At 42.1% G+C, this 27729-nt stretch overlaps 1 protein-coding gene across 1 annotated transcript in view; it reads left to right on the forward strand.

Moving 5' to 3' along the window:
- Positions 1 to 470: 470 nt before the first annotated feature.
- The window catches only part of PPP2R2A (protein phosphatase 2 regulatory subunit Balpha), a 78544-nt gene continuing 51285 nt past the window's right edge, over positions 471 to 27729 (forward strand). The window contains exons 1-2 of the mRNA XM_070952289.1: positions 471 to 683; positions 3215 to 3292. Of these exons, the coding sequence (XP_070808390.1) occupies positions 677 to 683; positions 3215 to 3292 (85 nt within the window). The 5' untranslated portion in view covers positions 471 to 676. The remainder of the gene's footprint in view (positions 684 to 3214; positions 3293 to 27729) is intronic.

Genomic DNA, 27729 nt, shown 5'->3' on the forward strand with positions numbered 1-27729 from the left:
TTTGGAGACCCCTTTGAGGTAAAGCCTCTCTCGCCACCTGTTGATTCTCGTCAGAAAAATCAATAGCGTCCCTTCCTCAGGCTGGCAGCGGCACCGGCGCAGAAGCCAGGCGAGCGGGAGCGCCCAAGCCGAAGAGCCGCCGCCTCGGCTGCACTTGCGCAAGTTCACTTTCGGGGTTTTTTTTAACCCGCCGCGCCAGCCCCACCCGGAAAGTGGGTTGCGGGAACTCAAACTCTCCCTCCTCCTCCTCCTCCTCCTCCTTCTCCTCAGGCGGGTCAAGCGCGCCCTCCCATCTCCGGCCTTTTTTTTTTCTTTTTTTCTTTAAGGGCCCCGCCCCCTTCCTCTTCCCCTTCGGGCGAGCTGCCTCCCCCACTCCCCCCCCTCAGCTTTCCCACCTTCCCCCGCCTCGGCCGGTGACGTCATATTCGGTTCTGCCAGCGCCATTTTGAAAGGAGGAGGAGGAGGGGGGGCTGGGGAAGGAGGAGGAGGAGGAGGAGGAAGCGGAGAGCGGGGAAGCCCTGGAGAAGCGAAGCCGGCCTTGCCCTCCCCCCCCTCCCCCCGGCGGGCGCGATCCGCTGCCATCCTCCCTCCACGTTCTCTCCGAGACCGGCCCGGCGAGAGGATTGAGAAGCTGAGAGGCCGCTTCCTCCCGACCGCTAAGCATTGGGCGCCCAGCATGGCAGGTAAAGGGGCCAAGGAGCCGCGTTCTGCCCGGGCGGGCGGGCGGCTTGAGGGAAACGCTGCTTTGCTCTTGCAGAGCCCCACTGATTGCCCGAACTGGGCGCCGGCCCTTTTGCTTCTTTCTCTCACCCCGTTGCTTGTTCAGCGGAAAGTCCCGGTCGGCTTTTAATTCCCCCCCCTCCCTCTCGCTGCCTCGGAGGGTCTCCTGAAATGCTGGCCTCCCCCTCCGCCTCGATCCCCCTTGAGGAGGGACGGCCGGCCGGGATCGGGTTTTGAAAAAGACGCCTCTGCCCGTCAAAGCGGGCGGCTCGGCTCCTTGGCGAAGGAGAGGCAGAAGTTGGAGCGGGGGGTCCAACCGAGGCGTGCGCGGTGGGTGCCTCTATCTGTGTGTCGAGGAGGGTTGGGGGGTGGGGGTATTGATCTTCCCCCTTTCCCCCCCCCCCCAAGCCTCGATAAGGCTTTTTTTTCCCCCACCCCCGGGCGGGGATTCAGGGCTGGACCGGCAGGATTGCTTTGCACGCCCCGTGTTTGGGAAGTGAGGGCAAGAGGGGCGCGTCGGGAAGGGAAGGGAAGGGAAGGGAAGGGAAGGGTGGGCTCCTTTGCAACAAGCCAGCGTGCTCCCATGCAGCCGCTTTCGTGGGAATAAGAGAGACGTGCAATCTTGGTGGGAAACCGAGGGGAGGGGAGGGGAGGGGAGGGGGAGGGCGGGTTTGCTGCTGACAGCTTGAGCAGCCTACATGTGATTAGTTACGTGAAGCTTACATCTCTTCCTGCTCATTTGAGGGAGGGGAGGGTTCCCCCACCTTACTAGTGCTTGGGGTGGGGTGGGGGGTTGGCATGAAAATGCACCGGGGTGGGGGGGGCTTAAACACCAGCTTCCTTCTCTTGCTTTCCCCATTTATTTATTTATTTTTTCCTTTTTCCTGGAATTCGTTTCACCCGCACCCAGTTGCTCTAATTGCTCCAGGTTTGAAAATGGAGCACAAGAGGTCCTATTTAGAGCTGCTTTGCAGCCCTGGTGTGCCCACAACACCTCTGTGCATCCACCCGAACCTGGGTTTCTTTTCTTTCTTTTTTTTTTTCATCAATGGAAGCAGAGCAGGGAGTTACAGCTGGATGGGGACGGCCTAATTTTTTTAAATTTTTTTTTCTGAAATGAGATGTACGTTTTTCATTTATTTTTATAGAAGATCTTTGGGTTTCCAGGCAAAGCTCAGCTACGGGCCTCGGCTTTTGCTCCTTCAAGGATGCGATTCGGGAATACTGTACACGCCTGTGGATTTATTCCCATTTTCTAAACATCCTTTCCCATTTCCAGATATGGTCAAATGATACAGGACATTGTAACAGAAGGGAGATTAAAATAGAATACTTTTGTTTCCACTTTTCCTGTGTTCTCCTGCTTGTTCTTGAGCCAGGAAGGAGTAAATAGTTGCTTCAAACTTTGTTCTCCCTGTTGAGTTCAGCCTTAAGCAGAAAAGGGAGAGAGAGAGAGAGAGAGAGAGAGAGAGAGAGAGAGAGAGAGAAACACTTTTGCACCGTTTTGCATTTGATTTGGAGGGGGGGGGCGTGAAAAAGAAAGGGTTCCATTTTGACAGTCCTCTTTTCAGGAACTAGAAGCTACCAGCTTGTAAATTCTTCACCGTCTTCTTTTCCTGTATGAACCCAACCCAAATGACTGACTTCAAATGACATGAAGAAGAAATGGGTGGTGTCTGCTGGGTGTTTTGTACATGCCTTGGCGGCAAGGTTCAAGTGATTCATTGTTTTCCGCCTAGGCAGAAATGTTCCTGAAATTTTCTCTTCGATCCGTCTTTTACGGTAGTTTGAAACTTACTTGTAACTTTAAAGCAGCCTGACAACCTCTTCAGCTTTTGAGGTTGTAGCTTCTGCTTTGTATTCCTTTTTTTTTTTTTAAATCATGTTTTATTTCTTTCTGATGCACATAGGAAAGGTTCTTGGCTTAGGTTTCTGTTTTTTTTTTTTTCTTTAGGCGGTGAAGTTTGCTGTTCCTGCTGCTGCTAATGATAATGTTGATTTATTGTTTTTAAATACGGTGGTGGTGGTGGTGGAAATGTAGCCAGGTTAGGGGCGGGAGAGGATTTAATGTAGAAAATGAATTTTTGTTCGTTAAGCCAAGGAAGCACTGCATTTTTTTCAGGGAATTCTAGAAGACATCCGAATTCATTTCTGGGAACTGTGGTGTGATTTTGGGAATGTATTCAGGAATGTAGTTTTGGAAACTGCTAAGAATTAGCTGAGAAATTGCAGTGATTCTGGGCCGGATGGATAGATTTGCTCTGGGCTAATTCGAACCCAATGCTTAGGTGGCAGGTGGAGGAAGAGAATGGTTTGCGAGGTTTATCCGTGGGGCTTCAATCTGTGCTGAGAATATCCTTGTGGGTGTGTAGAGTTTGCCTTTGCAGCGTCATTCGCTGCACTGTTTATCAGAGCGGAATGATAAGACGGTGCAGCCAAATTTCAGACGATGGGGTGTGGAATTACGTTGATTTAACTTCTGTTCTGTTTCTAGGAGCTGGCGGTGGCGGGAATGACATTCAGTGGTGTTTTTCTCAGGTGAAAGGCGCTGTGGACGATGATGTAGCGGAAGGTAAGAACAAGTTCTGAGCCCCCATTACCATTGCTAATGAGAGCACAGTGGAAATGCTGCATTCCTGGGATAGTTAAATCTTTTCCTATTGTTGGGCCTAGAGAGAATACCCTGGAAGTTTACTGAAGTGTCTTGAATCTCGCTTAATAGTTGTTGGGGCATTCATTTTCTTTTGGCTCGGTATTAAATGGTTAGAATCAGGGCAGTTTTTGAAGGGATGCTAAACATTTTTCTCATGTCTCTTTTCTCTGTATTGGAACTTGCATGCTTTGAAAATAATTTGGAAAAGACGCTTTGATTTGCACATGGCATAGTACGTCTTCTCTATTAATTAAAGCAGCCCAATTTTTTAAGGGATTTGCTGGAGTCTGGAAAAGACGTGGCTGCTTTAAGAATTGTATTAATTTTAATAAATTAGGGCAAATTTAGGTATGCTTATAAACATGAAAACAAAAGATATAAGTATTTTGATGAATGGCAGATGGTTTTCTGGTCAATGCAGCGTGTATATGTGGGTGCATACTTACGTGCATTATAATACACATTGCATGCAAGTGTGTAAAATGACCTTTCATTCCTTGAGTTATTGCATTTTAAAGAAATCACCTGTGGCTGTTAAACCTGGACAATTAATCACGCATTGTGCTTTTCTGAATAGATGCCACTATTAGTGTGAGCACGTGGTGTTACTAAGCCATGCGTTCTTGCTGTAGAGAAAAAATGTAGCAGGAAAATGGAGAATGATTTCTAGTTTCTTTTTAATGATATATTTCTGGAAGCATTGGGAGAATTGGAGCATGCATAGTATGGGTCAAGAGATCACACTGATAAAGAAACAGTAGCAGTTTCTGGAAAATAGCTGTGTAATCTAATCTGCTTGAGCCTTCTAAGAAGGGAAAATGAACTTTTTCCTTGAAGACACATCTAAGTCCAAAGATTTGACTTTCCTTTTTCTTGAGGGTGGGTAAAACTTAGATGATAAAGGGCCTTGCCTTGTGTGCAGATGGATTTAGACTTTATTTCTGGAAGCAAAACTTCAGCCTGCAACTTTCAAAGAGCTACTGTGGTTTGAGTAATAGTAATATCCCAGAGATACGTAGTGTATTAATACATGTGCCCCCCCTAAACCTTTGCTGGAATCACATATTCTGCTTAGCTGTACAGGTAGTCCTCGACTTATGGCCACAATTGAGCCCCATGTTTCATTCGTTAAGTGAGGTTTGCCCCATTTTGCGACTTTTCCTGCAACAGTTGTTCATCTTGAATCGTTGCAGTTGACAATTTAGCAACTTGGTTGTTAAGCGAATCTGGCTTCCTCGTTGATTTTGCTTGTCAAAAGGTCGCAAAGCGGGATCACGTGACCTTGGGGCACAGCAACGGTCGTAAGTATGAACCAATTGCCAAGCATCTGAATTTTGATCACATGATCATAGGGGTGCTACAAAGGTGGTAAGTGTGAAAAATGGTCATAAATCACTTTTTTTCAGTGCCATTGTAACTTTGAAAGTCACTAAATGAACTGTTGTAAATCGAGGACTACATGTAGTACTGTTTTATTGGTGAAATATTATTGTGCATTAGTTGACAGTGCAGATCTGTAACTCTCTAGCGCAAGATGCACAAAAAGGGCAAAACTTGGTTCAGAATAAACCTTCATATTATTCCCATGCTGCTAGACCTTTTTTTTAGGTCAGCAGGGGGAAAAAAAAAATCTATGTTGTCAAATAGGAGAAGCTGGTTTGTATCTGCCCTTCTCTTCCCTCCCCATAATGGCTGCTACTGGGCCATCTGCTTCCTTTCTCTCTCATCTTCTGTCCCTTCCGAGTTCCCTTCAATTCCTGATATCTTTGGCCCCTTCCCCTATTCCCTCCCCGTAATCCTGCCTGCCTGGCTCAGATCAGCCCAATTTTGCTCTGTTTACGGACCAGAGCAAGCTGTTTTGTGCACACAGTGTTTTGTACCTCCCTATTTCCTCCAGCAAGTATATTCTACGGTGGATACTGTTGCTAACTAGAGCTGAGTGTATGGCTTGCTAAATATGCATCGGTAAAGCCTACTGACCATTGCTGTATGAATTACTGCGCTATTGATCTGTTGCAGCTGGTGCAAAAGGAACGCCCATTGCTGTGAATGCTGCCTGTATTGAGAACAAGAGCAGGCTGGAATGATCTGGGCTTCTTTTTCCCTCTCTGGTACCGGAATCGTGCTGGGGAAAAACAGTCTGAAACTTAAAGAACATAGCCTAAATAAAAGAAGAATTAGGGGTGACATGATAACAGTATTCCGGTATTTGAGGAGCTGCCACAAAGAAGAGGGGGTCAAATTATTCTACAAAGCACGGGATGGCAGGGCAAGAAACAATGGATGGAAATTAATCAAAGAGAGACGCAACCTGGAATTAAGGATAAACTTCCTAACAGTGAGAACAGTTAACCAGTGGAACAGCTTGCCACCAGAAATCATGGGTGCTCCAACACTGGAGGGTTTTAAGACGAGACTAGATAGTCATTTGTCTGAAATGGTGTAGATCCGTGATGGCGAAACTATGGCACGCGTGCCACAGGTGGCACACGGAGCCATGTCACCTGGCACGCCAGCTCAGCCTCTCTAGTAGTCTCTGGAGGCTGGGGACAACAAAAAATGTCACTTCGTGTCCAACCGGTAGTTGGGAAACAGGCTGTTTCGGGCCTCCAAGGGGGTGGGGAAGGCTGTTTTTGTCCTCCCCAGATGCATAGAATGGATCTGGAGCCAGGTGAGAAAGAAAAATGGGCCTACCGGGCCATTGTGTGCCAGGAGCGGGGGGCGGGGACATGCATGCATGCACAGGGCAGGGCGCATAGAATTATGGGTGTGGGCACGTGCACGCTTGCGAACCTCCCCTCCCCCTTTCCTGGCACGCGATGGCAAAAACGTTAGCCATCACTGGTATAGATTCTCCTGCTTGATCAGGGAGCTGGACTAGAAGAGCTCCAAGGTCCCTTCCAGCTCTGTTCTATTCTAAATTCTAAATAGTTTCATAACATCCGAGTTAAAAGCAGGTTCCTTTTAGGGTGAAGATTGGTGTAGATCAGGGGTGTCAAATTCGCCTTGGTGGCACAGCAGATTAAACTGTTAAAGTAGCCCTTAGCTGCCAGCTGCCTGCAATTACTGCGAGTTCAATTCTCACCAGGCTCAAGGTTGACTCAGCCTTCCATCCTTCCGAGGTAGGTAAAATGAGGACCCGGATTGTGGGGGCAATAAGCTGACTTTGTATAAAAAAGAACACTGCTTGGGGGGGGTGGGGGTGAAAGCCCTACTAAGCAGGTATATACAAAAGTATGAAGGCTATTGCTTAATGCATTGTAAGCCGCCCTGAGTCTCCGGAGAAGGGCGGCATATAAATCGAACCAATAAATAAATAAATGTGACGTATCATGACATGTTCCTCCTTCACTAAACTGGGTGTGGGCGTGGCCAGCGCTTGATGCATCTGGCCCCCGGGCCGTGAGTTTGACACCCCTGATGTAGATAGTTCTCTGTATAGCCTCCTAGAAATTTATTCTCAGTATGGTTGAATGGAGAGAAGCAGGCATATAACTAGGGCTATAAATGTACCAAAGTTGATGAAAATAAATACATATAGATAGTCCTCCACTTACGGTCACAATTGGGACCAGAACTTACACTGCCAAGTGAGACAGTTGTTCAGTGAGTCAGGCCTGATATTATGACCAATTTTGCCATGGTTCTTAAGCAAATCACCACAGTTGTTAAATGAATCGTGCGGTCGTTAAACAAATCTGGCTTCCCCCCCATTGACTTCGCTTGTTGAAAATGGCCGGGAAGGTCATCGACGGTGATCACGTGACCTGAGATGATGCAATCGACATAAACAACACGCCATTTGCCAAACACCCACATTTTGATCATGTGACCATGGGGATGCTGTGACAGTTGTAAATGTGAGGACCAATTAAAAGTCACTTTTTTCGGTGCTGTTGTAACATTGGACAATTGCTTAACAGATGGTTGTAAGTGGAGAATTACCTGTATTGAGAATATTCATAACAGGATCTAAACCAAGCACATACCTACATGGATGATAGAAAAAGAGAAGGACCAGGGGAGACATGATAGCAGTCTTCCAATATTTGAGGGGCTCCCACAGAGAGGAGGGGATCAAACTATTTTCCAAAGCATCTGAAGGCCAGACAAGGAATAATGGATGGAAACTGAACAAGGAGAGATTCAACCTGGAAATAAGGAGGAATTTTCTGACAGTGAGAACAATCAACCAATGGAACTTAAATTGCCTTCAGAAGTTGTGGGAGCTTCATCACTTGAGACTTTCAAGAAGAGACTGGACTGCCATCTGTCAGAAATGGTGTAGGGTCTCCTGCTTGAGCGGGGGGGTGGACTAGATCAGTGGTCCCCAACCTTTTTATCACCGCGGACCAATCAGCCTTTGATAATTTTACCGTGGCCCGCTGAGCGCGCGCAGGGGTGGGGGCTTTGGGCCACACGTGCGTACCTGCGCGGGGCTCTCTTCCCTGGAGCCTTTGCGCACGTCCCAGGAGCTTTTGCGCACGGCCCAGGAGCTTTTGCGCACGGCCCAGGAGCCTTTACGCTGCAGCGTTCATGTCCCCCGGCCGCTGCGCGGCCCGGTGCCAGGTACTCCACGGCCCGGCACCGGTCCGCGGACCGGGGGTTGGGGACCACTGGACTAGATGACCCACAAGATCCCTTCCAACTCTGTTAATCTAATCCTGTGGGTGAGATACATTTGCCAAAAAGTTGGGGAGAGTTTTAGCTGAGGATCTTTGGTTTGTCTAAGCTGGGAAGACAACTTAATTGACATTTAGGATGATAGGGGCTGAAATATAGTTTGCATATCTGTGGTTGAATAATCAGTAGCAGGCTACTCCTGACACATGAATCCATACGTGAAGGCTTATGAATGTTAGTGACTAACTTCATATAGCATTCTGAGTTGAAGCCAAGCAAAAACCTCACAATGGCTTATTGAGATGCGTGATACTTGTTGCAATGATCAAATAAATATTGTAAGAATAAAGATACTGAGACCCATCTGTTATTGCTAAATTGTAACTTTTAGCCTCTCGCAAACTCCTTATATTGTCTGAGATTGCTCGGAATGATAACACTAACATTATAACACTAATGTTCATAACCCTTCATTTAGGGATCCATGGGTTCAGACTAGTATATACAATGTATACAATGAGAAGAAATGCCACTCTCTTCTAGGGCTGTTGATGTTACCTAGTTTGGTAATGAAATGTCTGCGAGAAAACAAACTTAGAGAGCAACAAAGACTCCACAATTCAGGCATTTTCTGTAAACTACACTTATTTTCCTGTTATTTAGCATCTTTTTTTTTTTTCAAGAAAGTTTTCCCCACTCAATCTATTTCTGAGGGTTTTCTCCCTATCTAAAATTGCATTCAACTTTTATCCATAAAAATGGCTGACTGAAATGAACAAGTTTTCTGTTTTACATGTTTTCTGTATTTTTTAAAAAATAAAAACTGATCTTAATATGTAGTTCATATTGCACATTTTACAGTCAGTGTTAATTATCAACAATCCCAAAGTTGCCTGAGAAGCAGATAGCTTGCAAATACAGTGAGAAGAGAACTATCTAGAATTAAACTGAAATTAATAGACAAAAGATATCACAGAAATGGTTAGCATCTGAAATGATTGATTTTTATTGGGGGTATTTAAACTGCTATGCAAAAAGCAGTAATCATAGTGAGAATTGGGACTACCTTGAATTTGTGATTTCAAACCAATGGAAATAATTTCTTTTTCGGAGAACATTTTATTTATTTAATGCACTGGTGTCAGTTATTGGGGAAAACTATTTACACTTGAAACAAACAATAACATGTTACATTAAATAACTAACCAATTATATGGCATGAATCCCTGAGACTGGTATTCACCTGTTTTGCCTTTAAGATTTTCAAGTCTCTTGAAAATCTGTGAGAAGTTGAGATGTATGTACAATTATATTTTTCTTTGTTCAAATTCATTTCCTTCAGGAGCTTAAGGAGGCATATTCTGCGCCTCAATTTATGACTGTAATGGAGTCTGGAATTTCTGTTGTAAGTCATGACAGTCATAAGTTGCACCTGCGTGACCAGATCCGATTTCATAACTTTTGTTTTGCTGCACACAATGCTTATTGTCTTCTAATTGCAATGGTTTAGAGATCTAATAAATAAATAGATTATGTAAGACAGTTTTCCTGTTACTGTTAAATTAATAATACAGTGGGTAGATAATCCCTGATCCCATGATTGCTGAATTAATCTGTTTTTAAAAAAATTGAGATCTAGCTTGCCCAGGCTCAAGGACTTTGAAGTGATTATGAAGTGTCAATGAGTTGATTTCTTGTCTGCTTTGTCAATCTTCCTGTTTGTCTAAATCATTCATCTGTTTTCCTTGAACTGATTTTGCCCGTTCATTCATTTGCTCTGTCTCAAAATCGGGATATTAAATCAGGGTATTCAACCCTGTTTAATTTTGCTGCTATTACATGAGAGCTATACAACTCTTTACCATGCCTGACTTTTCAAAGGTAGCTTCCAAGAATGAACCTTTAGATGAATGAATGGATGATTTACTGACAGACTTCTTGATACTGTGGACTACTAAGACTAGAATAAATGCTTCTTCTTTTCCTTTGAATTTGCAAGCGGTTCTCCCGTAACAATGATAATTAGTTCTGGAATTTATGTCACTAAACGATGCAGTCATAAAGCATGACATCATGTGGCCACATCAATTAGCATTGGCAGTTTCAGCAATCCCTGGTTATTGATATGAAGTGAATCACCGATTGTTAAATGAGGACCTCATAGAATCATTCCAACAATTCCTGTCAGCTTTCCCATTAACTTTGTATGTGGGAAGCCAAGAAGGAAGCTCACAAATTGTATTGTGTGAATGCGACTCTAATGGTCAAAACTCCAAGCTGCTTGTTGAGCACTCAGATCAGAAAAAACAGCTCTGTGATGCCTGGAACTTTGAGAACTGCTCATGATTATCACTTGTTTGGTGTTGTAACAAGATTGAATGGTCAGTGAACAAGTCATCATTAAATGAGGACAGGGTGGATAAAAATTGATGGTTTTTAAAAAAAATATATCAAAAAAATCTGATTTTTTTCATTTAAATTGGATTTTTAATTATTTTTAATTAAATTTATTTTAATAAAATGCTTTTGGAGTAAAAATCTATCTAAACATATTTTTCAATTTAAGATACATCAATAATTTAGTTTATTCAGCATGAAACGGAGCTTAGTTATGTAGCATGAGGCTGTATATTCTGCAATATTGGGACTGTCGGTCAGAGGAGGAGGAGCTGCTGCGGAACAGTTGCTCTTTAAAAATCATGATTTAAATCGAGCTGATTTAAATCAAGCCTTTTTACTAGTGATTTAAATCATGATTTAAATTGTGGTTTAAATCGACTTGATTTAAATCAAATCCACCCTGAATGAGGAGCTCCTGTCCTTTTAATTCTTTGAAAGTAGGTGTGTAAATTAGTTGTTTCCTTGTGGTATAGTTTGAAATCATGAAGAAGTTCTCATCTCCACATCTTCTGTGTACTACAGGTATTTCTCGATTTATGACCACTGTTGTGCCTAAAATGTCCATTGCTGAGCGGGACATTTGTTAAGTGGATTTTGTCCTCTTTTATGACCTTTCTTGCCACGGTTGTTAAGTGAATCATTGTTAAGTTGTTAAGTTAGTAAGATGGTTAAGTGAATCTGCCTTTCCCATTGACTTTGCTTGTCAGAAGGGCGCATGACTCGGGTCCTGCCACCGTCATAAATATGAGTCAGTTGCCAAGTATCTGAGATACTGCAACAGTTGTAAGTGTGAAAAAAGGTCATGTCACCTTTTTCAGTGACGTTGTAACTTGGAATGGTCACTAAATGAACTGTTGTAAATCGAGGACTACCTGTAATGAAGTTTTAGCCCAGGTCCATTATTTTATGGCATGTCTAGTGCAGATTTCCTTCTTATTTGTATCTTAAGAAGCTACTCTGTGGATTATCTTCAGTGTTCAGGGAAAGATTGAAATTTATTGTGATACTTTTAATGAAGGAAAGAACCCCAATCTTAATTCTTATGCTAAGGTACCCAGTTATGATAACAAGATAATCTGAGTTGCTGCTTTTAAAAAGATTGAACTAATTCAAAACCAACAGGACTGGAACTGTTTAATTTGTAGGAACTGCTTCTGTCTTGGCAGGTGATCTGTGAATCTATCTGGGTTTCAGATAGGAGCCCTTCTAATCTAAGATGATTATGGGGTGTCAGAGACCAAGACATTAGTTATGCTTAGCTCAAATGTTCTTTGGGTGCCCCGGTGCTGGCACTCTGATCAAATCATATTAGATCTCAAGATTGTCTCATCCAGTCTTATGAACATGTTTGAAGGATGGATTTTTCTATCAGTTATTTGAAGATGCAGCCTTAGTGCACCAAGGAGCTTTGGTGGCGCAGCGGCTAAAGTGCTGTTAAAATAAAGCCAGCTGCCTGTAATTACTGCAAGTTCAAATCTCACCAGGCTCAAGATTGACTCAGCCTTCCGTCCTTTCGAGGTAGGTAAAATGAGGACCCGGATTGTGGGGGCAATAAGCTGACTTTGTATATATATAAAAAAAAACACCGCTTAGGGGCCCCCCGAAAGCTCTACTATGCAGGTATATACAAAAGTATGAAGGCTATTGCTTAACGCATTGTAAGCCACCCTGAGTCTCCGGAGAAGGGCGGCATATAAATCGAACCAATGAATGAATGAATGAATGAATGAATGAATGAATGAATGAATGAATGAATGAATGAATGCATATAGATTTACGGCCACAACTGGAACCAGAATTTAGATTGCTAAGCAAGGCAGGTGGTAAGTGAGTCACACTCAATTTTACAACCTTTTTTTGCCATGGTGGTTAAGCAAATCAATGCAGTTGTTAAGCGAATCATGTGGTTGTTAAGTGAATCTGGCTTCCCCCATTGATTTTACTTGTTGGAAGCAGTTGGGAAGCTTGCAAATGGCAGAATGCTGGAACAGCTGTTAAGTACATGCTGGTTGCCAAGTGCCTGGATTTTGATCACTTGGTCATGGGGATGACCATAGCTGTCCGCAGTCCTGCAGCTATGTGAGGACTGTTCATAAGTCACTTTTTTCACTGCCTCTGTGACTTCAAACAGGCGTTAAACAAATGTTTGCAAGTTGAGGTCTACTTGTAAAACGTATCATTAACCATTCTAGAGAGACATGCAAATAGTATGCGATGCATGTAGAAGCTATTCAGTTTTCGAGTAAAAGTTGGCCAGAATGCAACTGTTGAAAAGTTTCTAGGTGAAGGTTCACTTGTGTAACAGACAGCAGTTAAAAGTAGATGACATCTTCTAACCATGTTCCTGCACCAAATACAAAATATTTCATCATCCTCAGAGATGCAAGACACCAATAAATCTATTGTTGATTGTGGCAAAGAATGGGTGGAGAGTGATAAAGATAACCTGGTTTTCTCAGCTAAGTCCTTGTTACATCCATTGGGTTGCCTCTGGGAGTTACAGTCTATCACAGTGTTGGCGAACCTTTTCGGCACCGAGTGCCGAAAGGTGATCTTCCAGTTTCCGGCATGTGCATGAGCACCGGCCAGCTGGACTTCACACATGCATACACACCAGAAACTGGGAGATTATCTTCCCAGCGCGTGCATGCGTGCGCCAGAAACTGGAAGATCATCTTTCCAGCATGCGTGTGCTGGAAACCGGAAGATCATCTTCCCAGCGCACGCATACGCACTGGGTCGCTGCTCTTTTGGTTTCCAGCGCTCCCGTGCACGTGAAGACCACCTGGCCGGAACCCGGAAGAGCATGGTGAGATGGCTCTGTGTGCCACTTCCAGCACGCGTGCCATAGGTTCGCCAACACGGGTCTATCACATCTTAAAGTCACCAGGTTGGGAAGTCCCTTCCTGCAGACTTTTGGAGAAAAGGAACTGTCTCTGAGCAGAATATGTGTACAATTGGTTGTGGGTTAAGCCAAATTGGCTTTGGAAAGCTTTACAGAGCAGATGTGATCTGAATTCAGTTTCTTTTCCCCTTTCAGCTCACTGTCCTTGTCCGAAGATAGTATTCTGTAGTAGCAGGAAGTGCTCTGCCCGCAAAGCTCTCATCCACTCTGGTTTCAGGAAGGCTTGGCAGGCTTCTTGTTATGAGAACTGTCAATAAATGAGGATGTGTGTAGCTCAGGGTTGAAATAAGAGGGTCCTTGGTGCTCTCTGAGCATGGTGGTTTTCTTGCAGATTTCATTACCCAAACTAGGTCACATCATCAGTGCTAGTCTAGAATTGATGAAGCTACCTAGCACTGCTGATGTGATGTAGTTTGGGTAATGAAACATCTGCAAGAAAACAACCAAGCTCAGAGAGCACCAAGGAGCCCTTAATAGGACTGTGCAATGCTTTGAATAAAGCAGAGACATCACCCTGCCAACAAAAGTGCGTATAGTCAAGGCTATGGTTTTCCCAGTTGCAATGTATGGCTGTGAAAGTTGGACCATAAGGAAGGCTGAGCGCCAAAGAATTGAGGCCTTTGAACTCTGGTGCTGGAGAAGACTCCTGCGAGTCCCTTGGACTGCAAGGCGATCCAACCGGTCAGTCCTAGAGGAGATCAACCCTGACTGCTCTTTAGAAGGCCAGATCCTGAAGATGAGACTCAAATGCTTTGGCCACCTAATGAGAAGGAAGGACTCCCTGGAGAAGAGCCTAATGCTGGGAATGATTAAGGGCAAAAGAAGAAGGGAACGACAGAGAATGTGGTGGCTGGATGGAGTCACTGAAGCAGTCAGTGTGACCTTAAATGGACTCCAGGGGATGGTAGAGGACAGGAAGGCCTGGAGGAACGTTGTCCATGGGGTCGCGATGGGTCGGACATGACTTCGCAACTAACAACAATAACAACAAAAATGCTTTGAACGTAGAAGTTGAGAAAGGCATGCAGACTCACCTGTTCTATACTTCCCAAAACCAAACACATTTTTTTCTGGTTCATGCTGGAGCTATGCGGTCCTGGGAACAGACACAATTGCTTTAAGGCAATAAGAACAGATCCTCATGAATGTCTTCATGCTATTTTCTTTGAATCCAAAGGGCTATATGGCACTACTGGTACTTGCTGTCTCCTATAGATCTGTACTGTCTGGACAATTGTTAGGAATGCATCCTTATTTTCTCTAGTCCAGAAGTGTTGCCCCTCAAGCTAATTCAGATAGATATCATCACAATCATATTTCCCGCTTGGACTACTGCAATGCTCTCTACATGGGGCTCCCCTTGAGGAGCACCCGGAGGCTCCAGCTGGTCCAGAATGCGGCCGCGCGGGTGGTTATGGGAGCGACGTGGCACTCCCATGTGACCCCCCTCCTGCGCGAGCTGCACTGGCTCCCGGTGGTCTTCCGGGTGCGCTTCAAGGTTTTGGTTACCACCTTTAGAGCGCTCCATGGCATCGGACCGGGGTATCTATGAGACCGCCTTCTGCTACCAATAGCCTCTCACCGACCAGTACGCTCCCATAGAGAGGGGCTCCTCAGGGTGCCGTCGGCCAAACAGTGTCGACTGGCGGCCCCCAGGGGGAGAGCCTTCTGTGTGGGGGCACCTACCATCTGGAACGAGCTCCCCCCAGAGATACGGAAGATCCCGGACCTGCGCACGTTTCGCCGTGCTCTCAAAACTTTTCTATTTCAGCAAGCTGGCCTGGCCTAACTCCCCTCTTTTAAATTCTTAAATTTTAAATTTTTTAATTCGTGATTTTATAAATTGGGTGTTTTAATCTGTGTTTCGGCCGAAATATTTAATAATTTTAAGGGATTTTTAATATTTGTATTGTCTGTATTTTATCTTGGCTGTTCACCGCCCTGAGTCCTTCGGGAGTAGGGCGGTATAGAAATTTGATTAATAAATAAATAAATAAATAAATAAATATTAGTTCTGCTTTAATTATAAGGATACACAATCTTGCAAGCCCATCCTTTCTCTTCCAAAAAAATAAAACACTCCCCAAAATAAAAACTATCGCAAAAATTAAGGTTGGTCCCTTCTCAGATGCTTTGTACATCCCTTTTGGACTCAAATTTCATTTATCAGACTGTTATCTATACCAGGAGTCTCCAACCTTGGCAACTTTAAGACTTGTGGACTTCAACTCTCAGAATTCTGGATGTTGAAGTCCACAAGTCTTAAAGTTGCCAAGGTTGGAGCCCCCTGATCTATACAGTGGGTCTTCCTCCTGGGTCTCCCAAGGTCATTCTCGCATTCCATTTCAAGAGTTCGCAAACTTTGTAACACTGTGAGCCCCCTGAAATTATAAAATAATTTGTGTAACCTGCCTCTCCCCACAATTGGATTGTCAGAATGTGCTCTGACAGGGTCTCCGCTCTTCCTAGGCAAGTTGTTGAGAGAGTCCAGCAGGTAAGAGGATAGTCTCCCCTGTTGTGAAATGTTGTTCCCTTGCAACAAGTAGAAGAGCTCACACTGCCTGAAACAGGCACTCAGTTGTAGTGCCAAGGATCCAAGATGATGGTGATGATGAAGATGATGTTGATAATGATTTTATAACTTGATCTCCTCTTCCTCCAAGAAGAACCATCTCCTGAGAAAGATGAGACTATGCTAAAGTGCTTTGATCCCGGGTAGAACATCATGTGGGTTTTCAGATTGGGTCTGTTCTAGAAGCTGTTACTATAAGGGCAAAGGCCGTCAGAAGAAAAACAAACGTTGGATCCTGGGCTCAGCCTGTATCCAGGCAAAGAGTAAATGAGAGTAACCCCCTCTGCCCCAAATTAGTTTCCTTTTGCTCTAGAGAAAGGAGAAATACAAGAATTTCTCAATGACACAATTCCTCTCCTTGGTGACAGCCCTGTTAATAGGAACTTCTAGGAATAGAAGGGGAACTTACCAAATTTGCAGATAATACTAAATCTCAAATTGTGTTTGTTGATCCGATTGAGAACTGGTAGAGAATAATAGTATTCTCTGTGAAGTTCACACAGATACGAAAACCATTTGCATGGATTATGGGTGAAACTCTAATCAACTTTCACAGTATTGGTTTGTAGCAGAAGCTGGATCTTAATAGAGGTTGTTATTATTTGTGAAATTTATTTGCCACCTGTCTCACTGCGGGGTTACTTTAGGCCAGGGGTCTCCAACCTTGGCAACTTTACAACTTGTGGACTTCAACTCCCAGAATTCCTCAGCCAGCATTCTGGGAGTTGAAGTCCACAACTCCCAGAATTCCTCAGCCAGCATTCTGGGAGTTGAAGTCCACAAGTCGTAAAATTGCCAAGGTTGGAGACCCCCTGCTCTAGACGGCTCACAATAATAAAAAGGAAGAGCCTTGGTAGTACAGTGGTCTAAGGCACCCTGTTATTAAGCTGGTTATTAAGACCAGCTGCCTGCAATTACTGCAGGTTCGAATCTCGCCAAGGCTCAAGATTGACTCAGCCTTCCATCCTTTCTAAGGTAGGTAAATTGAGGACCCAGTTCTGGGGGCAATAAGCTGACTTTGTATAAATATTGAAAAGGATGAAGGCTATTGCTGAGCACATTGTAAGCCGCCCTGAGTCTCCGGAGAACGGCGGCATATAAATCAAATTAAAAAAAAAAAAAAAGAAATGAAAAGAGGGTGAACAGAAGTAAGGTAATAGATCAAAATAAACAATGAAAAAGAACACAAGAAGTAAAAAAGATAAAGGTTTCCTCTGAATGCTCCAACACTGGAAATTTTTAAGAAGATGTTGGATAACCCTTTGTCTGAAGTGGTGTAGGGTTTCCTGCCTAAGCAGGAGGTTGGACTAGAAGACCTCCAAGGTCCCTTCCAACTCTGTTATTCTACTCTATTCTATTCTAAATCCCCATTCTTTTTCCTCCCTTTCAGTTTCCACCAGCATCTCAATGTTTTATGCTTTGATTATTTTCGTGCCTATTTTTTCAAACAGAAAAGCAGGACTTGACTGTTCTTGGGTTTATGAGCTGCTAATGAGAGGAGGGGTTTTGGGGCTAAAATAAACAGGCTAAAGTATGCCATTTCCTTCCCACGGATGACCACAGCATCATTTTCAGAGAGGAAAGGAACTCTGCTGGCCGTTTGCTCCCACAGCGAAGGTTCCTGAGACGTCTTCCTATTGCCATTGATTTGCACAATGTGTCACTTTTCCCCTGATTGTGTTTTTCCTTTTTTTCAAGTGTCAAAGTCCCTTGATAGATTAACTTGGCCTTCCTCCTTATTTTGAAAAGGTCCTGACATTTTGGCTTTCAGTTCAGCTGAAAATGAAAGAATTGGGCAGGCCTTGATGAATTCTAAGAGTCCCAAAGACAAGAAAGTGGTTTCACGTATTAATCCTTAAACTGCAAATGTGAGTTTGCCTTGAGCTCTGCCCAAGGACATCTTGAAGGGGAGAATTTTTCGGTGGAACAGCACATTCTCTGATGTATAACACAACATTAGATTTTTGCACTTTGATCTTATTGAGAAATGTACAGTGAAGTAGAAGGAAGGCATCTGTCCGAAATAGTTTTAAGAGCCTGTTGATAATATTCAAAATTGTACGGGGTTTTTTTCCCCCATGGACTCTGTTCTTCAGAATTGCTTCAGCATTTGGTTTACATAGAAGACGTTGATGGATTTTATTTGTTAACCCGTTTGCTTATAGTTGCAAAATAAGGAGAACTGAACAGGTGAGAATAGCTTTTTGGCAAGTAAGTTTGTTTGCTCTCTTTTGTTTTGGCTTGCTGGCAGGATTTACCTTTGATGTTTGTGTGTTGTTATGTCTTGTTGAGTCTTTTGTGTAGAATAGAACCCTGGACAGTGACTTCATTGACAATTGGAATAATAGAAGTCTTTGAACTGTGGATTTACAAAAACATGATTTTAACACGTCATGGGTTGAATATAAAATACAAGACAGTCCTTCAAAGCATGGACAAAGATAGGGAAATTGTGAAGAAGAGGAAATGGCACCATCCATTGTTGCTATTATTATTATTGTTATTTATAGTGTTATTAAAGTGGTATTTCTTAAACTCATGTAATAAATGTGTGCAGGTTGATGAATAATCTGAAATTTCATGAAAGAGTTTATAAGTTGAAGAGTTTGAGGACTCTAGTGTATATCTTTGCACAAGATTTGTCAAAATGACAATGTCATTATTTCTGAAAGTGATATCAAAAAAACAAGTAGCATCGCTAGTCACCAAATTCCAGTAACAGATGGCATTAGAAGAAGCAGCGTCATGCTTACTGCTTATGAGTAGAAACTTTTATGAGATAAGGGAATTTCCTCCTGGATTGGACAAAAGCCATGTGCGTCTGTCTGTTGTCTGTCTGTCTGTCTGTCTGTCTGTCTGTCTCTATCTATCTATCTATCTATCTATCTATCTATCTATCTATCTATCTATCTATCTCATCTTCCAGCAGTTCCATGTCATGGAGTGGCCAGTGAGATATTAGATGCACGAGAATTCCCAAGCACATTTCTGAGCTTGGAATGTTCCATTCCAAACTTAAAATGTTCGTTCCAAGAACTTGCCCTCATTCTCAGAATTACGCTCAGCCACTTCAAGCAGCATCCTTTCCAATCTCTGCTGTTCCAATTCCTGCAATTGGAATGTTGTGGCAGCATATCAATGTGCAATGCCCCCCCCCTGCATTTCCCAGCATAGCTGGGATACAGCAACAGAAACAGCTGCGTCCTTGCTTGGTGGAGAGGAAAGGAGTGGTAAAACACAGGGTCAAACAGAAGTAAGGTAGGAGAAAGTGGTTTGCTGTTTGCAGCCTGCTTGGTAAGTTTTTGTTTGTTTTCATGCCTTGTTACAAGGTAATTCCTGGAGGGGTTTATTGTGTTGTGCAAGAGGTGTCCTTACCTGCAGAATAAAACAGGTAACTGCAATTGAAATATATTAGTAGATGAATACAAAAATATGTTTATGCGTATGCTGAATACTGTTGTATGTATCCCAAGCAGCCTTCTGTGGCTCAATCCTTCTGAATTCTGAAAGGCTGAGGTTATTTCCCTTGCTTAGAGCCTGGGTGTGTTTTGTCTAGAGCAACTTCTAGTTTTGTCTAGAGAAACCTCTTACAGTTTTTCCTCAGCAGAAGACAGCAAACCACTTCTTTTCCGTAACAAACTGTATTGTTTTGGCTTGGCCCTAAGCCTTTGAGAAAAAGCTGACGGTTTCTCAAAGACTTTCTATCATGTACACTTTGCAACAAGTTGAGTGTCGACTCAGGTTCATTCTTACTAAGAAATTGGGAAACTTGGGGTTGAAATCTTCATGGTCAGCTTTTAGCATCAAATTTGCAAGAAGAAAGATGAGTTGGACTTTCCTTAATCCCGTGTCATACTTTCTCGGTTTCTGATTCATTCTTTCTCATCCTTTGTTGTCTTAAGCATTTACTATGGTTAAATATATATAAAACAATTATATTATGAATCTATCAAATACTGAATTTATTATTGGGGATAGAATTGGCTATTGTGTTGGTGCAGTGGTTAGAATACAGGATTGCAGGCAAACTCTGCCCACAGCCAGGAGTTCGATCCTGACCAGTTCAAGGTTGACTCAGTCTTCCATCCTTCCGAGGTCAGTAAAATGAGGACCCAGATTATTGGGGAGAATGTGCTGACTCTGTAAACTCTGAGAGTGCTGTAAAGTACTATGAAGCGGTGTGTAAATCTACATGCTATTGCTATTATTTTTCTGTTGATGTGATGTACAAGGATTATTCTTTCTCTCCCTTGCCCTGCCATCAATCTCCATGAAGCACAGAAGCAGACAAAATGCTTAGTTCTACACAGGCAAGGCTCAAGTCAAAGTATAGCTCCAGGCTGAAAAACATTGCCTGCATTTGTCTTACAAGAATGAAAAAAAAAATGCTTTTAAAAAAAAAAAAAGAGAGAGAGAGAGAGAGAGAGAGAGAAGAACAAAGGTACAAAATATAATAAGATTTTAAAATATGTCAACCGTTCACTGATTATGCATGATTCTACTTTCTGTTGCTAATAAAATTGGAAGGAAAGAGAATTGCATTTTCATGAGTTGAACCTTTTTTCTTCTGTCTTTTTGTTCAGGAGTTCAAGGCAACCTAGAGAGTGTTCCTTTCTATTATACCCTTTTCACCACAACAACCTTGTAGGTTGGATTGGAAAGGAAGACTTATCTCAGATCACATGAAGTATTGGTACCAGTTTATAAATCCTTAGTAAGGCCACACCTGGAATACTGCATCCAATTTTGGTCACCACGTTACAGAAAAAGATGTTGAGATTTTGGGGAAAAGTGCAAAGGAGGGCAACTAAGACGATTAAAGGCCTGGAGACTAAAACATATAAAGAGAAGTTAAAAGAATTGGGTATGGCTAATCTGGAGAAAAGAAGGACTAGGGGTAACATGATAGCAGTGTTTCAATATTTAAGGGGCTGCCTCAAAGAAGAGGGAGTCAACTTATTTTCCAAAGCATGAAAAGGCAAGACAAGAAGCAATGGATGGGAACTAATCAAGAAGAGAAGCATCCTGGAATTAAGGAGAAACTTCCTAACAGTGAAGACAATTAACCACTGGAAAAACTTGCCATCAGAAGTTATAGGTGCTTCATCACTGGAGGTCTCTAAGACAGGACAGCCACCTGTCTAAAATGGTATTCTGATTGAAATCATTTTATACTATGTAAATCTGCAGAGTGAGATCCAAGAAGTGGACCTGTTGCAAAGCCCCAATACCAAGGGGATTTAGTGCCAGCAACTGAAGGACAAGCCTTCTTAGTAATGGCCCCTCTTCTCTGGAGGAACTTATCCTGGCAAGACAGATGCATTTGGCATTTGCAGGAGGGCGTTCTCTGTGGGAGCCCCGACCCTCTGGAATGGATTGCTCACCGAGCTCAGGATAGCCCCCGACCTTCTTTCCTGCCATCGCGAGCTGAAGACGTGGCTCTTTGGTCAACTCAACTGATCCGTTTGGGGATACACTGTTATAATTTTAAACTGCTTTTAATAGGGTTGTTGATTTTAATTTATTTCATTGTGATTTGTATTGGAATTTGTCATTTTGTAAGCCGCCTTGAGTCCCTAGGGAGAAAGGCGGCATATAAATCGCAATAATAAATAAATAAATAAATAAATAAATAAATAAATAAATAAATAAATAAATAAATAAATTTTCATTATTCTCTCATCAGAATACTATCTGGAGTTGAGTGGGTGAGATTATTGTCTTATTTATTTATTTATTTATTTGTTTGTTTGTTCAACTTGTATGCCGCCTTTCTCCGAAGACTCAAGGCAGCTTACAATGCATTTAAAAACCATATATAAAACATTAAAAGTTAAACCATTAAAAGCAATTAAAACCCATTCACACCATTCATGGCCGGATCTCGCCAAATCGCAGCAGCGAGATCAACGGCCCCAGGCCTGCCGGAAGAGCCAGGTCTTCACCGCTTTTCGGAAGGCCAATAGGGTGGGGATGGTCTGGACCTCAGGAGGTAACTGGTTCCAGAGAGCTGGGGCAGCCACAGAGAAGGCCCTCCCCTGCGGGCCCACCAGCCGGCATTGTTTAGCTGACGGGACCCTGAGGAGACCAACTCTGTGGGATCTTACCGGTCGCTGGGAGCTATGCAGCAGAAGGCGGTCTCGAAGATACCCTGGCCCTGAGCCATGTAGGGCTTTAAAGGTAATAATCAACTCCTTCAATTGTGACTGGAGACCAATAGGGAGCCAGTGCAGCTCGCGGAAAATTGGTGTAATGTGGGTGTACTAGGTGCACCGCCGACAGCTCTCGCGGCTGCGTTCTGGACCAACTGTAGTCTCCGAACACTTTTCAAGGGTAGCCCCATGTCTTGTTTGTTTGTCTAAGGTTTATTGTTTTAAAACTATTATTAAACTGAAGTTGATCAACCTCTCAGTTAAGCAACTTGAATGGCAGAAAAGTGGGAAGGAGGGTCACTCGCTTGGTGGGTTTATGTACTGTATGCTCTTAAGCTGATTAATAGATGGACATTATTTCTTTAGAAAGTAAACAAAAGGAGATGTAAATAAAAATAGAAGAACAAAGTACAACTATCAGAGTGCAAATGGATAGACAAAGAATCTAAAATATTATAAAGGCTATCGTCTTCCAATTACTTATGGTATTATACTGTAATATATACCATAACAAAAAATAAACCAACCCCCCCCGTTTTTTGCACACATGTTTTCTTGATACTTTTTTTGTAAACATAAAAAGTTCCATATCTATCTGAACAGTGTGTTGTCTGAGCACAATTACCATGTTCTCCCAAAAATAAGACCCTGTCTTATATTTTTTTGAAGCCCGAAATAAGCACTTGGCCTGATTTTCAAGGAGGTCTTATTATTTTCGGGCGCTTGGAACAAGACGGGGCTCCTCTTGCCGTCTTATCTGATTTCCAGCTCTGTCTCCCTAACCCTAACAAGAGGAAATGGCGGGGATTGGCTGTGCATGCGGTTAATTATTTTTGGGGAGGGCTTATTTTCAGGGGAGGGCTTATTATCTGGGGTGGTCTTATTTTCAGGAAAACACGGTAGTTTTAAGTAGAGATACAACAACAATAGTAAACATAATAAACATCAATATTAATCACAAAGTAATAATACAATTAGTTTATCCATCTTGAAAAATTTTCACTACAAATTTTTTTGTTATCTTTTTAATCTGTTTAATTTCTACCCTATGTTTCTGTTGGTTATCCATTGGTAAAACAAGTCCCATGTTAAAAAGTATTCTGTTTCTTCCTTTTCCTTTAAATGTTAAGCTATCCATCTCAGTACATTCTAATATTTTTTATAACACTTTCCTCTGTAGGGATCTCATTTTTCCATTGTTGTGCAAACACAATTATTGCTGCCATTAACACATGTAAAATTAAGTATGTATTCCCTTTATTATACTGTTCTGTTAATATACCCAACAAGAAAACTTTATTGAGCTTTAAGCTAAAGATACCTGTGAACCCGATACAAGTCACTTTCTAAATCAATAAACTACAATAGCCACTACTTAATTTAAAAGTATGTAAAAGGAAGCAATAGTTTTTCTGCATTGCATTCAAAACTGAATAGATCCTGTGTATGCGTGCACATATAGGAGTCAACACTGCCTAAAATGATTATTGTCAACACTGCCTAAAATGATTATTGTCAACAGAGAACAAAGGTTCTCTGTTATACACGTACAAATCTTTGAAGTGATGCTTTCCTTTGAGGAAGGTTTTGTGTGGCATTTCTCTTTCCAACAGCATGTGTATATATGTATGTATGTATGTATGTATGTATGTATGTATATTTGTGTGCAAAAATATACAGTAGGGATATACAGCAGATTGTCTGTGCCTAGAATAGACACATGGCCTATTTCTTTTGAAGGCATGAGATGTAATTTAGGATTTTTGTAAACAACTAATGGTGGTGTGCAAATAAAACACAGACAGCTTTGAACTTAAAGAGGAAAGCAAACAAATGAATTTTCTTGAAATTAGACCATAGGACTAATAAATACAGCTAGTCCATAACTTACAACCATCTGTTTAGTGACATCTTGAAATGGCAAAGAAAAAAATGACTGATCTTCATGCTTATGACTGTTGCAGCGTCCTGACAGTCACCTGATCAAAATTTGGCAGCTTGGCAATGGGCATTTATGAGCCGCGGTGGCGCAGTGGTTAGAGTGCAGTACTGCAGGGTATTTTTGCTCACTGCCAGCTGCCTGCAATTTCAAATCTCACCAGGCTCAAGGTTGACTCAGCCTTCCATCCTTCCGAGGTCAGTAAAATGAGGACCCAGATTGTTGGGGGCAGCAGGCCGACTCTGTAAACCGCTTAGAGAGGGCTGGAAAGCACTGTAAAGCGGTATATACCGGTAAGTCTAAGGGCTATTGCTTGTAGTGTATTGTATTACAATACTTGTAGTGTCCTGGGGTCATATGGTTGCCATCTGCAGCCTTCCCAGTTGGCTTCCAATGAACAAAGTCAGTCGGGAAGCCAAATTTGCTTAACAATGACATAATTCACTGAACAACTTCAGTAATTCAGAATAACAGATTTGGAACGGGCCTTGGAGGTCTTCTAGTCATCCCCCTGTTCAGGAAACCCTATTCCATTTCAGACAAGTGGCTGTCCAGTCTCTTCTTAAAAACTTCTAGTGTTGGAGCATTCACAACTTCTGGAGACAAGTCATTCCACTGATTAATTGTTCTCACTGTCAGGAAATTTCTCCTTAGTTCTAGGTTGCTTCTCTCCTTGATTAGTTTCCACCCATTGCTTCTTGTCCTGCCCTCAGGTGCTTTGGAGAACAGGTTGACTCCCTCTTCTTTGTGGCAGCCCTTTAGATATTGGAATACTGCTATCATGTTACCCCTAGTGCTTCCTTTTGTTAAACTAGACACACCCAATTCCTGCAACCATTTGTCATGTGTCCAGTCCCCTAATCATCTTTGTTACTCTTCTCTGTACTCTTACTAGAGTCTCAACATCTTTTTTTTTTACATCGTGGTGACCAAAACTGGATGTATTCACTCAACAACTGTGTTAAATTTGCTTAACACTTGTGGCAAAAAAAGGTTGTAAAATCAGACATGATTCACTTAACATCTTCCTTGTTTAGTGGTGAAAATTCTGGTACCAATTGTGGTTGAAAGTCACAGGTCGCCAGGGTGGATTTGATTTAAATCGAGACGATTTAAATCATGATTTAAATCACTAGTAAAAAGACTTGATTTAAATCAACTCGATTTAAATCATAATTTTTAAAGAGCAACTGTCATCTCTGCTACTCCTTTGATCCGCTGTTGACTCACCGATAGTCCCAGCGTTGCAGAATATACAGCCTCATGCTACATAACTAAGCTCCATTTCATGCTGAATAAACTAAATTATTTATGTATCTTAAATAGAAAACTATCTTACGATAGATTTTTACCCCAAAAGTTTTTTATTAAAATAAATTCAATAAAAATAAAAAAAATCCGATTTTTTTGATTTTTTTTAAAAAAAATCATTGATTTTTATCCACCCTGCAAGTCGCCCCTAATAATTTTCAAGTGCCAGTTCTCCAGTATCAGAAATGCCAGCATATGAAAGCTTTAAACTTTTCCAAGGCACTATTTAATGATATATAAGCTAAGGTCACTGTACTGAGTCTTTGTTTGTGTTTGCAACTGGTTGCACCAAGTCTTTACACATCATTAAAGGCAACTGAAATAATATGATTGTCCTCTGAACCTTAAAGGCCGAGAATCCCTTTGACTAGAAACAGGATGACTTGTTTTCCAATTCCAGGAGCAAATTAGCATCCTTTAAGCTTCCACCCATCTGCATTTTGCATCTTTGGATGGGAAAACACATTGTGTGGTCTTAGGCTTACTCCTAGAATCCTCTTCTTATTTGTTTAAGAAACCACTTAAAGGTGATATCTATGAAGAGGACCAACAGTGACATATTTCTGTATTGTGTACCAGGATGGATTTGATTTAAATCGAGTCGATTTAAATCATGATTTAAATCACTAGTAAAAAAGGCTTGATTTAAATCAACTCGATTTAAATCATAATTTTTAAAGAGCAACTGTCATCTCTGCTACTCCTTTGACCCACTGTTGACTCACCGATAGTCCCAGTGTTGCAGAATATACAGCCTCCCGCTACATAACTAAGCTCCATTTCATGCTGAATAAACTAAATTATTTATGTATCTTAAATAGAAAACTATCTTACGATAGATTTTTACCCCAAAAGTTTTTTATTAAAATAAATTCGATAAAAATCAAAAAAATCTGATTTAAATCAAAAAAATCCAATTTAATTCAAAAAAAATCTGATTTTTTTGATTTTTTAAAAAAAACCATTGATTTTTATCCACCCTGTTGTGTACCATGGTCTAGTGAGACGTGAACAGTATTACATACATTCAGTTACTAATAACTGAATAACTGTGCCCCCACAGAGCCTTCTCTGTGGGGGCACCTACCATCTGGAATGAGCTCCCCCCGGAGATACGGAGCTCCCCCCCGGAGATATGGAGATACGGAGGATCCCGGATCTGCGCTCCTTCCGCCGTGCTGTGAAGACCTTTTTATTCCATCAAGCGGGCTTGGCCTAATCTCTTCCCTTTTTAAATATGTAAATTTTAATCTGTTTTTAAATTATTGGGGTATTTTAATTTGTCTGGGCCAAATAATTTAATTTGATTTTATCGGGTTTTTTAAATTTTGTGTATTTATGTATTTTATTGTTGGCTGTTCACCGCCCTGAGTCCTTCGGGAGTAGGGCGGTATACAAATCAAATAAACTAAACTAAAACTAAACTAAGGTAAGTATTTGAAGGACAGGGTTGAACTGAGGGGGTCCTTGGTGCTTTCTGCACTTGGCTGTTTTCTTGCAGATGTTTGGTTACCCAAACTAGGTAAATTCATTAGTGCTAGACAGTCTAGTACTGATTATGTTTACCTAGTTTGAGTAAAGAAATATCTGCAAGAAAGCACCAAGTACTCCTCAGTTTACTTATTATTATTATTATTTTTTTTGACATCCTATAGTGTTTCAAACACAAGTTCAAAATTAGGATCGATTCTCTCCGCAAACCTGGAGCTCACGGAACGATTTTGAGCCAGTGATACTCAGCTGAAATTATTATTAGGTAGGGAGGAAGGGAGCTCTATATATACCACCGTGAATTCCAGGTTGCAGTAAATAAATAAAGCCATTCTCTCAGTCTAATCATTTATTTATTTACTTATTTATTTAATACGTTTATAGAGCCATCAATCTTCTAACCAACTTGGAAGCTCCCCATGAACATTTATGTTCAGCTAGCTGATCTCATATGTCACCCTAAACCAGTGTTTCTCAACCTTGGAAGCTTGAAGTTGGGTGGACTTCAACTCCCAGAATCCCCCAGCCAGCACTGCTGGCTGGGGGATTCTGGGAGCTGAAGTCCACCCATCTTCCAAGCTTCCAAAGTTGAGAAACACTGCCCTAAACCAAACAGATCAGTGATTTAGTGTGTTGGTGCTCCTGACCTTCCTTTCATCTAGTATAGGTAGTCCTCGACTTACAACCACAATTGAGCTCAAAATTTCTGTTGCTAAGTGAGACAGGTGAATTTTGCCCCAGTTAATGACCTTTCTTGCCATGGTTGTTAAGTGAATCACTGCAGCTGTTACGTTCACAATATAGTTGTTAAGTAAATCTGGCTTCCCCGTTGACTTTCCTTATCAGAAGGTCGCAAAAGGGGGATCACATGACCTCGGCCCAGTTTGATCATGTGATCATGGGGTTGCTGAAATGGTCATAAGTGTTAAAAACCAGTCAGGTTACTTTTTTCAATGCTGTTAT

Source organism: Pituophis catenifer, unplaced genomic scaffold, assembly GCF_029215685.1.
Source record: "Pituophis catenifer annectens isolate HBS135680 unplaced genomic scaffold, rPitCat1.0.hap2 SCAF_12, whole genome shotgun sequence".
Taxonomy (NCBI): Eukaryota; Metazoa; Chordata; class Lepidosauria; order Squamata; family Colubridae; genus Pituophis; species Pituophis catenifer.